This window comes from Berghia stephanieae, chromosome 10, assembly GCF_034508935.2.
Source record: "Berghia stephanieae isolate SIO BIC M18660-M18661 chromosome 10, UCSD_Bste_1.3, whole genome shotgun sequence".
In the NCBI taxonomy this organism is placed as follows: domain Eukaryota; kingdom Metazoa; phylum Mollusca; class Gastropoda; order Nudibranchia; family Aeolidiidae; genus Berghia; species Berghia stephanieae.
In genome coordinates, this window is record NC_088369.1 from 11,097,823 (window position 1) to 11,112,822 (window position 15,000).

Genomic DNA, 15,000 nt, shown 5'->3' on the forward strand with positions numbered 1-15,000 from the left:
TATTTGTTCGAGATTGACTTTATAGGGAATGAGATTAGCGGAAGAGTAGCGTCCCTTGATTGGACGTCATAGGTGGAGAAGTTATTTGTAAACAAACCAACTACAAGCCAAGCGCTCCAAATACAAAATTTATTATTCATATTTCTGTACAAAAATGCATAACTTTGATTATGATATGCATTTTTTTTTTTACAGAAATATGAATAATATTTTTTTTTTATTTGGAGCGCTTGGCTTGTAGTTGGTTTGTTTACAAATAACCTCTCCACCGGTGACGTCCAATCATGGGACGCTACTCTTCCGCTAATCTCATTCCCTATTGTTTTATGTACCTAATTGTTTACTCGGAAGAGGAACAAAGAGTTAAGTTTTATGCTTTCATCTCTTTTGTCGATGATTGACTCTTTGATTTTAAATGAAAATGGCTTTTTTGGGGGGTTAAATTTGGCCACAATTTATGTTGTTATTTTCATTATTGAGTTTTAGATTTTTAATAAAAATACCTTCTTTTTTTCTTTTTTTTTTTTTTCTTTTTTTCTTTCTTTTTTTTTTTTTTTGTATTAAATTTGGCCACATTTTATATGTTGTCTTTTTATAATTGAGTCTTAGATTTCGAATCAAAATAGCTTTTTTCTCAAATCTGGCAACACTCATTTGAGCGTTTTGATTGTCCAACAGCTACACTGGGGGTGACTAATATCTATCCTAACACAAAATTAAGGAACGATGCAACAATCTTTCAGTAAGTATAGGGTATTGAGTCATTTACGTTTTACAGACAGCTCATCTTTATCAGCTATTACGAACCATTTTTTGTTGTTTGATATTTTGTTGAAGTAAGAGTTGTCAGATTGATTTATTTACGACACGAATTTTGAAATAATGGCCAGAAAACTTTACCTTCAAATATCGATCGATTTAAATAGCCTCCATCTTAGAAAAAAAAAATCTCAAACCTGGGGCTTCAAGAGATCATTCTTAAATTTCTAAGTTTGAGAGTTTTTGCCAAGATGAAGTTATATAAATCGATTGATATTTGAAAGAAGAGTTTTCTTACCAAAATTTATAACACGTAAATTTCCAGACCACGACATTTGATTGGTTAATGGCTATATATCGTTTTTTCCCATGTTACCAAATTCCTATCATACTACTTGATATTTTCCATATCAGATAAGTCATCATGGTGATATTAACGTCATTAGTTCTAATTCAATTGGTTTTGTGAAAATTGTTGCCTTTATTTTGGCATTTTAAAAGCAGACAGATTTGCGGTTTGACTAGAAACGACCTTTGCTTATTTGCATCCTTGTTAACCCAAATAGTTGTGGGCTCAATGTAGTCATGGAGTTACTCTCAAACCCACTCAAAATTTAGTCCATTGCAATAATGTTAAAGTGAGCCCATAATACGCTTCAACAGTCGCAACGTCACTTCCCTCGTAATAACGCATGGTAAGTTAGTAACTGGCTCTAAACTATCAATGGCGGACGCCCTTAGGAAATATTTCTCCGACGAGCATAAAAGCGTATACAGAGAGAAAAAAATTATAAATCTGATCATGTTTTGACTTTTACAAATCTGATCTCAAGACACATGAAAAGTTCTAGCCAGCATGAAGAATAAAAAGTAACGATTTTCTTTGTTTAGAGCCACGATGGCCGCCGTTGCTGAGCGACGTGACATCAGACTATTGAATCCAATTGTGTTCCAGTTATTAGACCTGCTAATGAGTGGACCTAGACTAGAAAGTGTTTGATCAAGAACAGCTGTCTCAAATTTTTATGAATGCCCAAAGTGGGCCTGAACCAAAATCTTCTGACCTTATCAATGGTGTGCATGTTCTGGAGGTTGCTATAACTGTCCATGGAAGAAAAAGGCCTCTGCAACACTCCGGTCCAATGATCAAGGCTTTGGTGCACTTACATCTAAACAAGACCACCTCTCATCTGGTGATAAGGGCTCCGTTGTACTAACTTTTGAAGACCATCAACTCTCGTCAAAGGGTTAGGGCTTTGGTGCACTTTTGTCTAAAAAAACCATCAACTCTTGACAAAGGATCAGGGCGCTGCTGAACTTACGTCTAAAGAACAACAACTCTCATCTGAAGAAAAGTGCATCAACTCTCGTGAAAAGATCAAGATTCTGGTGGACTTACGTCTGTAGATGATCAACTCTCATCTGAGGATCGGGGCACTGTTGCACTTACATCTAAACACCATCCACTCTCATCTGGGGATTAGAGCTCTGTTGCACTTACGTGTAAACAACATCAACTGACTGTACTTTTGAATGATAAACTGTGGCCCATTGATCCAAAACGATGTTACGTCGAGATGATGTGGATGCCTAAAATTGAATTTATAACCACAAATGTGAAACAAAAAGATCTTGACAGCCTCAAATCTCTGGCGCAGGACCGTGACCAATATAAACAATTAACAACGTGGATGGAGAGAGCTGCTATACTTATAGACCATTACTGAATCACACAATTCTCAGCAAGCGTCATTCGGATTGCGAGGCTCACTACTACAACTACTACTACAACAACATCAACTACTACTACTACTACTACTACTACTACTACTACTACTACTACTACTACTACTACTACTACAACATCAACTACTACTGCTACTACTACTACTACTACTACTACAACAACATCAACTACTACTACTACTACTACTACTACTACTACTACTACTACTACTACTACTGCTACTTCTACTACTACTACTACTACTACTACTACTACTACTACTACTACTACTACTACCACTACTACAACAACAACAACAACAACTACTACTACTACTACTACTACTACTACTACTACTACTACCACTACTACTACTACCACTACTACAACAACTACTACTACTACTACTACTACTACTACTACTACTACTACTACTACTACTACCACTACTACAACAACAACAACAACAACTACTACTACTACTACTACTACTACTACTACTACTACTACTACTACTACCACTACTACTACTACCACTACTACAACAACTACTACTACTACTACTACTACTACTACTACTACTACTACTACTACTACTAAAACAACAACAACAACTACTACTACTACTACTACTACTACTACTACTACTACTACTACTACTACTACTTCTACTAATGTGAAAAAGTAGTCTTTCGGAGTCACTAGCCCAAGATTATTTTTTTTAATTTGCCTGCAAAACATGACTGTACCACATTTGTTCCAAATTCCATTTACATACAAAGCAGCCTCACTATAGAAGACATGGCGATACACCAAAAACACCATGATAGTTACAGTACAATGTGAAACCGCCTTAGGCTTCAATCACACAAAACCGGAACCTTACCGAGTGGCAGCATATTATTAGATAGCAACACCGACCCTTAGGCTGTGAGATTTATAATTTTACTCATGTTAGAGACTTAAATTTTTGATTTTGTTTACGACCTAGTCCATAATTTTACTGTTTTTCCTCAATCTGAATAAACACATGTTTATAATTTTGACCAGATATTGACCAGATAAAAAAATTGTCCTTTAAATATCCATGGATTAAAATCACCCAAATCTTGTCAAAAAATCTCAAACCTGGGACTTCCGAGAAGAAATGACGTCAAAATAGAAACTCTAGTGTCAAGCTACAGATAGAACGAAGATGACGTCACTCAAGCCATTATTATTGTATTTTGCCATCCGCGTTTGTGAGTGATTCTCACTAAACTGTATCAACCAGACTATAAAAGTTCATGGTTACACACAGTTTTGTGTGTTGGTCGCTTATACTTCCGGATGGCAATGTTATGAGCTTCTTAGCCAAGCGCATACTATCTATAAAGAACGAAGACGACTGTCTACTAGTCTTGAAAGACATAAAAGACTGTAACTGCCGTATATTTTTTCATGGCGTCCTGTTTACATGTTTATTCTTTTCAGTTTAAATGTATCCTGTTCTTTCGTTTTGGTTGTTTCCTTGTTTATGCAATTTATTGTTAAGATTATGCTTTTCAATCCAATCCAATTCGAACTGAAACTTGTGCTTTGAGTGGGATGAACATGAACGTTCAAAACTATATTTATGATATGCATCAGTCAATATACTCACAACATCCGCCAACGGGATATAACGCACGCACACACAAAACTATGTGTAACCTTGAAAGCTTATAAATAAATAAATAATAAAAAATAAATCAAAATAAAATTCCATTTATATACCCCCAAGGGGAAATTTGTCTTTAGAGTCAATTCCAATGGAAGACTAGAATAACTCAGGCGTCAGCCGCAGTGCAGCGCCGCAAAGTGAGCTAAGGCTAGGTGACTTGCTCAAGGCCACACAACGAGGCGGGTAGTCGAACTCGGTACCTTTTGGGTAGAAGCAAAGACCGTACCGCTGAGCCACGCTGTCCCCTTAGAATAATATAAAGAATAATATATAAGAATGTAATCTGATTTATAGAATTTCATCATCAACATCATTTATTCCTTTACATTCCTATGGAACATAGTAAACAACGTTTCGGTCTTTGCCCTTGCTTGGGTTACACGCAGATTACTTATCCTTATCAAATTATCTTTCCCCTCGCTCTCTATTGCATTCTACTGTGTTAACACTTATTTCAAGAATAAATACAAAGGTACTTGATTGGTAAAAGCTAGAAAATTCATTGAATCAACAATATTTACCAATTATTTACTTCAAATTGTTGTGTTTGGTTTATTTTGGGTTGTTTTGTTGTTTGTATTGGGGGGAAGGGGGGGGGGGCGGTTGGGGTTTTTTTGTTGTTTTTTTTTATTATTATTTTTTTTTAGTTGTTTCTTTTTAAATCTGCACTAAAAGTTCAAGTTCCACTTCCGATTGGAATGGTCCCCAAGTTGTTATTGAAATTGAAGAGTCGATTGATTGTGTTATATTGTTGTATTGTTTAAATAAACTACTTGCCCCTGTTGATGAAGTTTTTGGATATTTTTCTTGGGTTTTTTATTTCTTATTTTAATCTATTTTCCTTCTGTGTCACTTCATTTTTTTTTTGAGCATTTAAATATAATCAACGACAAGAAATGTAATTAATAATAATGTGAAATTGAATGTAAGCTTCAATTTAATTACAAAAACAGATCAAATGAACGTTTCGGATTTCCCCTTTATCAACAAAACAGAATGAATGAAACACCACAGATGGATGAGATGATCATCTCGTGACGTTGTTACGGTGAACAACACCATTCTCACTGGGCGGTTTGGGTCTTTTCAAAAAGAATTTTAATTACCAATATTGAGCGGTTTTAATCATTCTGTATCGTCATTATAGGTTAAAAAACAACATTTATGGTGAACAATTTTAATTATCTGTGTTGATACCCATTTTGCGGCCTAATTTGGGGGTCTGATATCAAAAAATATAACAATCTTGTGGCAAACGTTCCACAAAAACTAATGAAGGAATGACCGCCATATTCTTCCCTCTTGTCAACATTGTACCATATTGTGTCACCATAGAGGGATTTTACTGCTTTAGCTTATGGAATTTTTATTAGAACATTACAAAGTTGAGAATCAAAATGTTATGACAAAATTGATGTTAAAAATTCAGATTTAGGATTATAATTCAAAATTCACATATCTTATCAAAAAAATCTCCATGGTGACACATACATTATTCTGTGATAACTGTGAAATTTTCAGACAATTTCATTGAATAGATTCTGAGAAACGTTTGACACAGTATCCCATACCCTTAGAAATATGACATTTTGAGAAAATAGCAAAATGGCTTCCCGTTTTTCACACTTTTCTTACGATCTGTAACATTTTCGACTGTGTTTTTCGTGCCTTTATAATCTACTTTATGAATTTGGACTGCAATTATATTATTTCTCGGATAATAAAATATCATTTTCCACCAAAATCTCAAAATCAATTTTTCGAAGGATTTTCCTAATAATTAGACCCAAACCGCCCCTTTCTCACTTAAATCTCATTCGTCTGCGGTGTTTTATTCGTCGTGTTTTGTTGATAAAAGGGAAACCTGAAACGCCCAGTTCGTCTGTTTTCTTCTATTAAATTGAAGCTTATAGATAGTTCGAAGATGACGTCACTCCGGTCTTTGTTATTGTGTTTTGCCATCCGCGTTTGTAAGTAATGCTCACTGTACTGTATTAACCCGACTATAAACGTTCATGGATACACACAGTTTTGTGTGTTGGTCCGTTATACTTCTGGATGGCAATGTTATGAGCTTCTTAGCCAAGCGCATACTATTTATAGTCAACTGTACGCCGGTCTTTTCTCTTGGAACTTCGAGCAGCAACATTTACATTATCTAGCTTCAAATAACTATACGATAAAATCAAATTTATGTAATAATAATATTCTTATTTAATGCCTGTTTGCCGGCAACAATAGGGAACAAAGGGTTATGTCAAAAAACTGGTTCCGATCTCCTTGAAATTGTGGAACCATTTTTCCGGAGGACTTTTGCAAATGATATTCTGGTTTAACAGTGATGACACCTTAGTTTCCAGCATAAACAAATACTCGTCGTCAATAAAAAATCATCCATACTCATTCATTTCCTAATCATTAACAAAATCTATCTATACATTATTACTACTAAAATAGTTATGCCACCGTAATGATTCACTATCATGTAACCTATTCATTTTTATTCCTCCAGAGGACTGGTTATACACGTTAAAGGAGTTTTGATAAGGAAGGGAGGAAGGTGTGACGTCATAGCTTCTGCTTCCGATAAATATCTTTTTTTAAATGTATTAAACAGGATTCCCTTTATTCATCTCATAGGGGAAATTTGTCTCTAGGGTCTATTCCAAAGGACGACCGGAATAACCTTGGCGTCAGCCGCAGTGCAGCGCCGCATATTGAGCTAGGGCGAGGTGACTTGCGCTGAAGGACATACAGCGCAGCGGCGGGTGATCGAACTCGGTACCTTTTAGGTACGAAGCAAAAGCCACGTACCGCTGACCACGCTGCCTCTAAAAGACAAGTATCTGTCGGGTCATTCAGTTCCCCAGACTATAAGTAGTTGTCTTTTCACATAAGATTGTTTGTGGAAACCTAAAAGACGTGAACATATTTGTTACAGTGAATGACATAATCAGTCGGATGGTGAAAAGGTTTGAACTGAAATATTGCCCAGTTTAGTTAGAAGGTCAATTTTTAAAATCAAAAATGAATTTATTGTCATAAATGATTAAATCAACCCTTTTTGTACATCTTCGAGAAATATCAAAGCTTAATTTCACTTTTAAACATTTTTTACAGCTAGTCAAGCTTAAAAAGTATGAAATTTGAGAAAAGTTGCTGGATACATTTCCCATACATCTGACCATAACTTTCTGAAAAATCACCCGATTTACTTTAAATAAAGATTAAAATGCTCTGGGGAGCAAATTCTTTCAGACAATGAATAAAAATGCAATCCAATATGTTCACCTTCCGACTGATTATGTCATGCACTGATAAATATGAATATCCATAAAGTGCGATATTGAAAAGTTATCACACTCGATACGTTTCTAAATTCTCCATTCAGGGATGCCCCTTGCTTAAATAGACTAGACCACTTTTATAGCACAATTTCGATTAAACTTGCTAAAAGTGCTTTACAAGGGGTCCCTGGCCAGCAGAAATACTATACATAATATTGGAAGAGACATAACGTCTGAGGCAATATTACATTTTTTTCGACAGAGATAACGCTGTTCACGGCCAGGTATCCTACTCATTTTACGCCCGAGTATGGTGAGAGAATTTGAGTAAAGAGCCTTGTCCACGAACTCAACTATGCGCTGCTGAGAGCGGCATTCATGCCCTAGACCTTCAAATCCAAAGGCTGATTAAAAAAAAAAAAATCTTCTAATTTTCTTTCAGTTAGGGGCAGGCTGATTTTAAAAAAAAATTTTTTTTGGGCGGGGAGGGGGGGGGGCGGTTCACCTTATTTTACTTTCTGCTTTGTCTAACACTATTTTATACATACTTTCTTCATATATTTTTCAGAAAATGAAATTAACTAACCGAGTTGTTCTAAGTTATATTTATTTCTTCCATTCAACAACAAAAGATGTGACTATGACTCGACTTACTTGACTTAGATGCCTTTCGCGTCTCGACCGAAAGATCGGGTCGCCTTGGCTGTTTCCAGTATTTCCTGTGTGAGGTGTCTCCAATATTGCCGGTCCTCTGCTAGGGTTCTCAGATTTTCAAGGTCCCCTGCCGTTATGAGACTAATGCTTTGTCCAAGTGTTGTGAGGTTTTTGTTTAGGATCACAGGGAGTGTTGTGATCTGTCTTCCTCTGAAAAGGTTCCCGTGTTTTTGGAAGTATCCCGACATGGCTTGGTTTGCTGGTATGTTTTTGTCACTGCGTAGTATGTGACCGAAAAGTTGCCATCGTTGTTGTAAAATGTCAAGGGAGATTGGTCTTTCTTTTGTGATCTTATAGAGTGATTCATTTGAGATCTTTTTGGGGTATTTGATGTCCAGTACCCTTCTTAGCTGTGTGCGATGGAAGGCATCCAGATGTTCTTCTTCGGATTTTGTCAACGCCCAAGTGCCGCAGTTATACAGAAGTACCGGTTTTACAAGAGCATGGTACAGTTTCAGTTTGGTTTTTTCTCTTTATTTTGTCACCTCTAATCCATACATTGGTGAGTTTACTGAGTGCGGCGTTTGATAGCTGTTTTCTTCTTTGTACATCCTCGGTGTCTCCAATTAGTGAGCCGACTTTCTTTGTTCTTTTCCATTCCTCTTTGTTCCTCGATATTGTTGTAAATTCGGTTTTATTGGCATTGACTTGGAGGTTATATTTCATGAGGGTATTTTGTATGATGTCTATATTTGCTGGTGTTGATCCAATAAAATCGACATCATCTGCATATGCGATTTCTCTAGGGATTGCATTCTCAATATGAGTCGTTGGTTTTGGAATGACTTTTCGAACTTCTTTCAGATGTGACTATAATATTATTATTATTATCATACAAAATACAAATTGAGTAATACGATAAGAGAATGAATACTGATGGCCTTGTTAGACAAATCAATACATAAAATTAGATAATTTATACAGCGCATTATCCACTAAAACTGATCAAAGCGATTTACAAGGGGCCAATAAGCCAACAGCAACACATAACACGTAAGACAAGACAAGACGACTGTTAGGCGATATTACAATTTATTTCTGAGGAGAAACGACGCTGTTAATGGCTGGATACGAATTTTACGCCTGATTTCGATGGGAGAATGTGAGTAAAGAGTCTTTTTCAGCCAATGATTCAACAATGCGCCAAACAGGGCTCAAAGCAGGACCCTACTATCCGAAAGCGAGTGCCATACCTCAAGACCACATTAAAAATTTAACATTTTTTCCCCAGTTACTTCCGATTGCCATGGAAAAATCCCCCATCTAGGATCTTGAGTCACAATTTTCAAAGTCGATGGGATCAGAAGGGATATAAATAAACTAGATAGCTACTTAGAACATTTCATCACTGAGCATATGAAATATAAAGTAAAACAAACGACCCGCGTCAAATGGCACTGTTATTAAATAAAGAGTGAGTTAAAGCACCTCATAAAGAACTAAGAACTAAAATCAAACGCATGAAGATTTCCTGACCTTAGTGGTCAATAGCAAAATATCGTGAACTGGAAAGGGGGGGGGGTTGGGGGGGGGGAGGTGTTGGGGGGTTGACGCAGGTGATTAGAGATATAGCGGAGGCGTCCCAATGGGACGACTGGAAATGCTAGACTTTTATATGTCAAGTAGGTAGGTATGATTTGGAAACAATGATTCAGTCATATATGCCCAATAAATAGAAAACAGAACAAAGCTTTAGAAACAAAAACAATAACGTCAGATTCAAAGCCCTGGAAACTGTAACAATAATAACACATTCAAAGCATTGGAAACAATGATAATAATAACACCTTCAAAGCACTGGAAACAATAACAATGACAACACATTCGAAGCACTGGAAACAATAACAATGACAACACCTTCAAAGCACTGGAAACAATGACAATAATAACACCTTCAAAGCACTAGAAACAATAACAATAATAACACCTTCACGCACTAGAAACAATAACAATAATGACACCTTCAAAGCACTAGAAACAATAACAATAACAACACCTTCAAATCACTAGAAACAATAGCAATTACAACACCTTCAAAGCACTTGAAACAATAACAATAATAACACATTCAAATCACTGGAAACAATAACAATACCTTCAAAGCTCTGGAAAAAATAACAATAACAACACCTTTAAAGCACTGGAAACAATAACAATAACAACACCTTTAAAGCACTGTAAACAATAACAATGACAACACCTTCAAAGCACTAGGAACAGTAACAATAACGCCAGCGTCAAAGCACTGGAAACAATAACAATAAAAACACCTTTAAAGTACCAGAAACAGAAAAAAATAATGTCAGCTTCAAAACGCTGGAAACAATAAGAATAACTGCTTCGAAGCGCTAAAATCAACACCTTCAAAACACTAGCACCAAAAACAATACCAGCCTCTAGAAACAATAACAATGACGACACCTTCAAACCACTAGCACCAAAAACAACAATACCAGCCTTTAGAAACAATAACAATGACGACACCTTCAAAACACGAGCACCAAAAACAACAATACCAGCCTCTAGAAACAATGACAATGACAACACCTTCAAAACACTAGCACCAAAAACAATAACAATACCAGCCTCTAAGAACTAGAAACAATAATAATAACAATAACAACAGCTTCGACAATAATGCAAGCTTTTAACTGTCCTTCACAACCATTTTCTAGATTTTTATTGAAACCTCTCACCAGCCAAACAAATAAATTAAATTTTAATCACAAGTTTAAAAACAACAAGTACATGGCATACATCAATTTGTTGAGCAAAACAAGGTTTACAATAACAGGATTACGGTCTTATAAGCATAACACAGATTTTTCTTCAAGTTTTTGTGATTTGTAAAACAAACTGCATAAGAAAATTGTTGATTGTATCGTTAAAAAATGTAACAATTTCCTTACAGATTGTAAAGAGAGAGTTTAGCTTTATTTATTTTTTACATTGGACTCCGTTTGTTGTTATAGTAAAAATACAAGCCCCTATAACCTCATTATATTTGAGTAAAAACATAACACGATACAAACTGCACACAAACTTTCCGAAATGTTGCTTAAACTCGACAAATTGTTGTTATTGTTGTTGTTGTTGTCAATTTTATCGCCATCAATAAATGGACCTGAAAAATAAACAAAAACACAAATTACCGAATTGTTTGTGAAAACTTTCCAAACTAAATTCAATTTACGATCTCAATAATTATAATTGTCTTCAATATGTCTTTAAGACCAAACTATTTACAACTTAATCTTGCTCTGTATGGGTCTCGAGGGATAAATATCAAGCTGAAACACTGGCGGGAACACTCAAGCACACGCAACACACACACACACACACACACACACATATATATATATATATATATATATATATATATATATATATATATATATATATATATATATATAAGGACACTCAGATTGTTTCATCTAGACGGTCTTGTTGGCGAAAAAAATGAAAGTGTCCTTATTTGTTTTACATGCTCTCATTAATATTTTTTCGATCTTCAAGTACTCAACAAGACTCTTTTATATATATATATATATATATATATATATATATATATATATATATATATATATATATATATATATATATTTTGTGTGTGTGTGTGTGTGTGTGTGTGCATTATATATATATATATATATATATATATATATTGAGAGAGAGATAGATAGAGAGAGAGGGGGAGAGAGAGAGAGAGAGAGAGAGAGAGAGAGAGAGAGAGAGAGAGAGAGAGAAAGAGAGAGAGAGAGTTTATTTATTTTTATTTATTTATTTAAATATATATCTATTCGTTAATTTATTTTAATACCGAAATTTTCACTCACATCTTTCTTTATATTCCTCAATTGTGTCGTTATAAAGTTTGGCGATGGAATCCACCAGAATCGCCGACAAGCCACTGTCCGTATGGTCATCGTCATCACGATAGTAATAGTCTGGGGGATCCGCCTTCGAGTCGCTTTCGTCACACAATCGTAGTACGTCATCCACGCACTTGAACGCCGAATTCAGATTTCTGGAAGATTCCAAGCCATTAAAACGTGAATATTATATAGGGTGTGGGAGAAAAAAAAAACATGGAAAAAATTATGACTCTGTTTTAATATGAAGATTAGAACTATTCAAAAATTTACATACAAGAACAAGAACTCAAGTTAATAGGTAGTATGCGCTTGGCAAAGAAGCTCATAACATTGCGATCCGGAAGTAGAACGGACCAACACTCAATACTGTGTGTTACCATGAACGTTTATAGATAGAATGCGCTTGGCCAAGGAGTTCACAACATTGCCATCCGGAAGTATAACGGTCCAACACACAAACTCTGTGTAACCATGAACTTTTATAGTCTGGTTAATATAGATAGAATGCGCTTGACCAAGGAGTTCACAACATTGCCATCCGGAAGTATAACGGACCAACACACAAACTCTGTGTAACCATGAACTTTTATAGTCTGGTTAATACAGTTTAGTGAGAACAACTCACAAACGCGGATGGCAAAAACCATAACAAAGGCCTGAGTGACGTCATCTGCATACTATCTATAATTTAGTGAGAACAACTCACAAACGCGGATGGCAAAAACAATAACAAAGGCCTGAGTGACGTCATCTTCGAACTATCTAAAGATAGTATGCAGATGACGTCACTCAGGCCTTTGTTATTGTTTTTGCCATCCGCGTTTGTGAGTTGTTCTCACTAAACTGTATTAACCAGACTATAAAAGTTCATTGTTACACAGTTTGTGTGTTGGTCCGTTATACTTCCGGATGGCAATGTTGTGAACTCCTTGGCCAAGCGCATTCTATCTATAGTCTGGTGAATACAGTTTAGTGAGAATTACTCATGAACTCGGATGGCAAAAAACAATAACAAAGACCTGAGTGACGTCAACTTCGAACTATCTACACTTGCCAAATAAAAGTAAAATAAAACCTTGTAGGTTAGGAAACGGCGTGCACTTGTTTAAAGGTCTGATAACCCAATTCCTTTTTGGCCTCATTTTTGTAAAGGAAACAACAAAAACTGGCCAAAAGATTATCCATTACAACTAGGCCTAGAAATGGGTTCGAATGTCAGATGTGTACAAACGTGGCCTTCGTAAAGTTATAGATAGAATGCGCTTGGCCAAGGAGTTCACAACATTGCCATCCGGAAGTATAACGGACCAACACACAAACTCTGTGTAACCATGAACTTTTATAGTCTGGTTAATACAGTTTAGTGAGAACAACTCACAAACGCGGATGGCAAAAACAATAACAAAGGCCCGAGTGACGTCATCTGCATATAGCCTGACACTGACCAAAAATTGACGTCAAAATGCCAGTCTTTTGTCGCAAAAGAAAACAAATCGTGAGTTGTATTCAATTCCAATTGAATCACTTGTTTCCATGAGCTCTACTAACGACAACTCACTAGGCGGTGCAAAAACCAAATAATGACGTCAAAATGCCAGTCTTTTTGGATGTCAGTGTCAGGCTATAACATAACGATGGCGACGGTACAAATCGGTTATACCGAAGTCGTAGTAAAATCACACGAAAGTTTCCAACCTCCTGTTTTGTTTTAGCATTGTGGTGTGACTAGTATAGAGATTTGCCCCGATCGATTGAAATGTGGTTAACCCTCTCCTTACCACTCATAGGAAAATCATCACATTCGTTACGATGCAACCGACAATTTTCTCATTCTGATTTCTCTTGTACATCACACAATTCAGAGAATTGCTTTGATGACAGCTATAGATAGAATGCGCTTGGCCAAGGAGTTCACAACATTGCCATCCGGAAGTATAACGGACCAACACACAAACTTTGTGTAACCATGAACTTTTATAGTCTGGTTAATACTGTTTAGTGAGAACAACTCACAAACGCGGATGGCAAAAACAATAACAAAGGCCTGAGTGACGTCATCTGCATACTATCTATAGATACTAAAAACTGTGTTGTAGAGCTCATTTGTCACTTCTTCTTTTGAGTAAGAAAAGTTTATTCTTGTGTTGAGTGGTAGTGAATTTTCGGGGGAAATTCTAATAATAGCTGGTAAGGAGAGAGTTAAGTCTAGCCATGAGATCCATAATAACCATTCAGAGCCAATAGACCCCTAAAACCGGAGTTTATCCATTGTTTTATAGCGTGAAACAGGCAATAATAATTGCTTGCTACCCTTCTTTGGATCGTGGGAAGGAGGCAGGGTGAGGGGAGGACAGAAATGATCTCGACTTCATTTTTGAACGATCTCTGGCTCTTTATCTAAGAAACGAGTGCTTTACCAACTAAGCTATCAGAAATTGGATTCAGTAGTCTGATGTCACGCCGCCCGGCAACGGCGGCCATCTTGGTTCTAAACAAAGAAAATCATTACTATTATTCTACATGCTGGCTAGAACTTTTCATATTCCTTGTGATCAGATTGTGTAAAAGTCAAAACATGATCAGATTTATGTGTTTTTTTTTCCTCTGGGCACGCTTTTATGCTCGCCGGAGAAATATTTCATACGGCGTCCGCCATTGTTCCGATAGTTTAGAGCCAGTGTTATTAAGTTACCATGCGTCATTAGGAAGGAAGTGACGTTATGACTAAAATTGAGCTTTTATATAGCGCAATATCCACTAAACGTGCTCAAAGCGCTTTACAAGGGGTCCCTGGTCAACAGCAACATTTAACATGTAGGACGGGACATAACGCCTGTTAGGCGATATTACAATTTTTCGGACAAAGACAACGCTGTTACCGGCCAGGTACTCATTTTACACCTGAGTACGGTGAGAGAATGTGAGTAAAGAGCCTTT

At 36.2% G+C, this 15,000-nt stretch overlaps 1 protein-coding gene across 1 annotated transcript in view; it reads right to left on the reverse strand.

The window, feature by feature from the left end:
- Positions 1-8,067: 8,067 nt before the first annotated feature.
- The window catches only part of LOC144980499 (uncharacterized), a 25,383-nt gene continuing 18,450 nt past the window's right edge, over positions 8,068-15,000 (reverse strand). Inside the window, exons 4-5 of the mRNA XM_078928124.1 lie at positions 12,025-12,215; positions 8,068-11,312 (exon numbers count right to left, since the gene is read on the reverse strand). Coding sequence (XP_078784250.1) covers positions 11,176-11,312; positions 12,025-12,215 — 328 coding nt within the window. The 3' untranslated portion in view covers positions 8,068-11,175. The remainder of the gene's footprint in view (positions 11,313-12,024; positions 12,216-15,000) is intronic.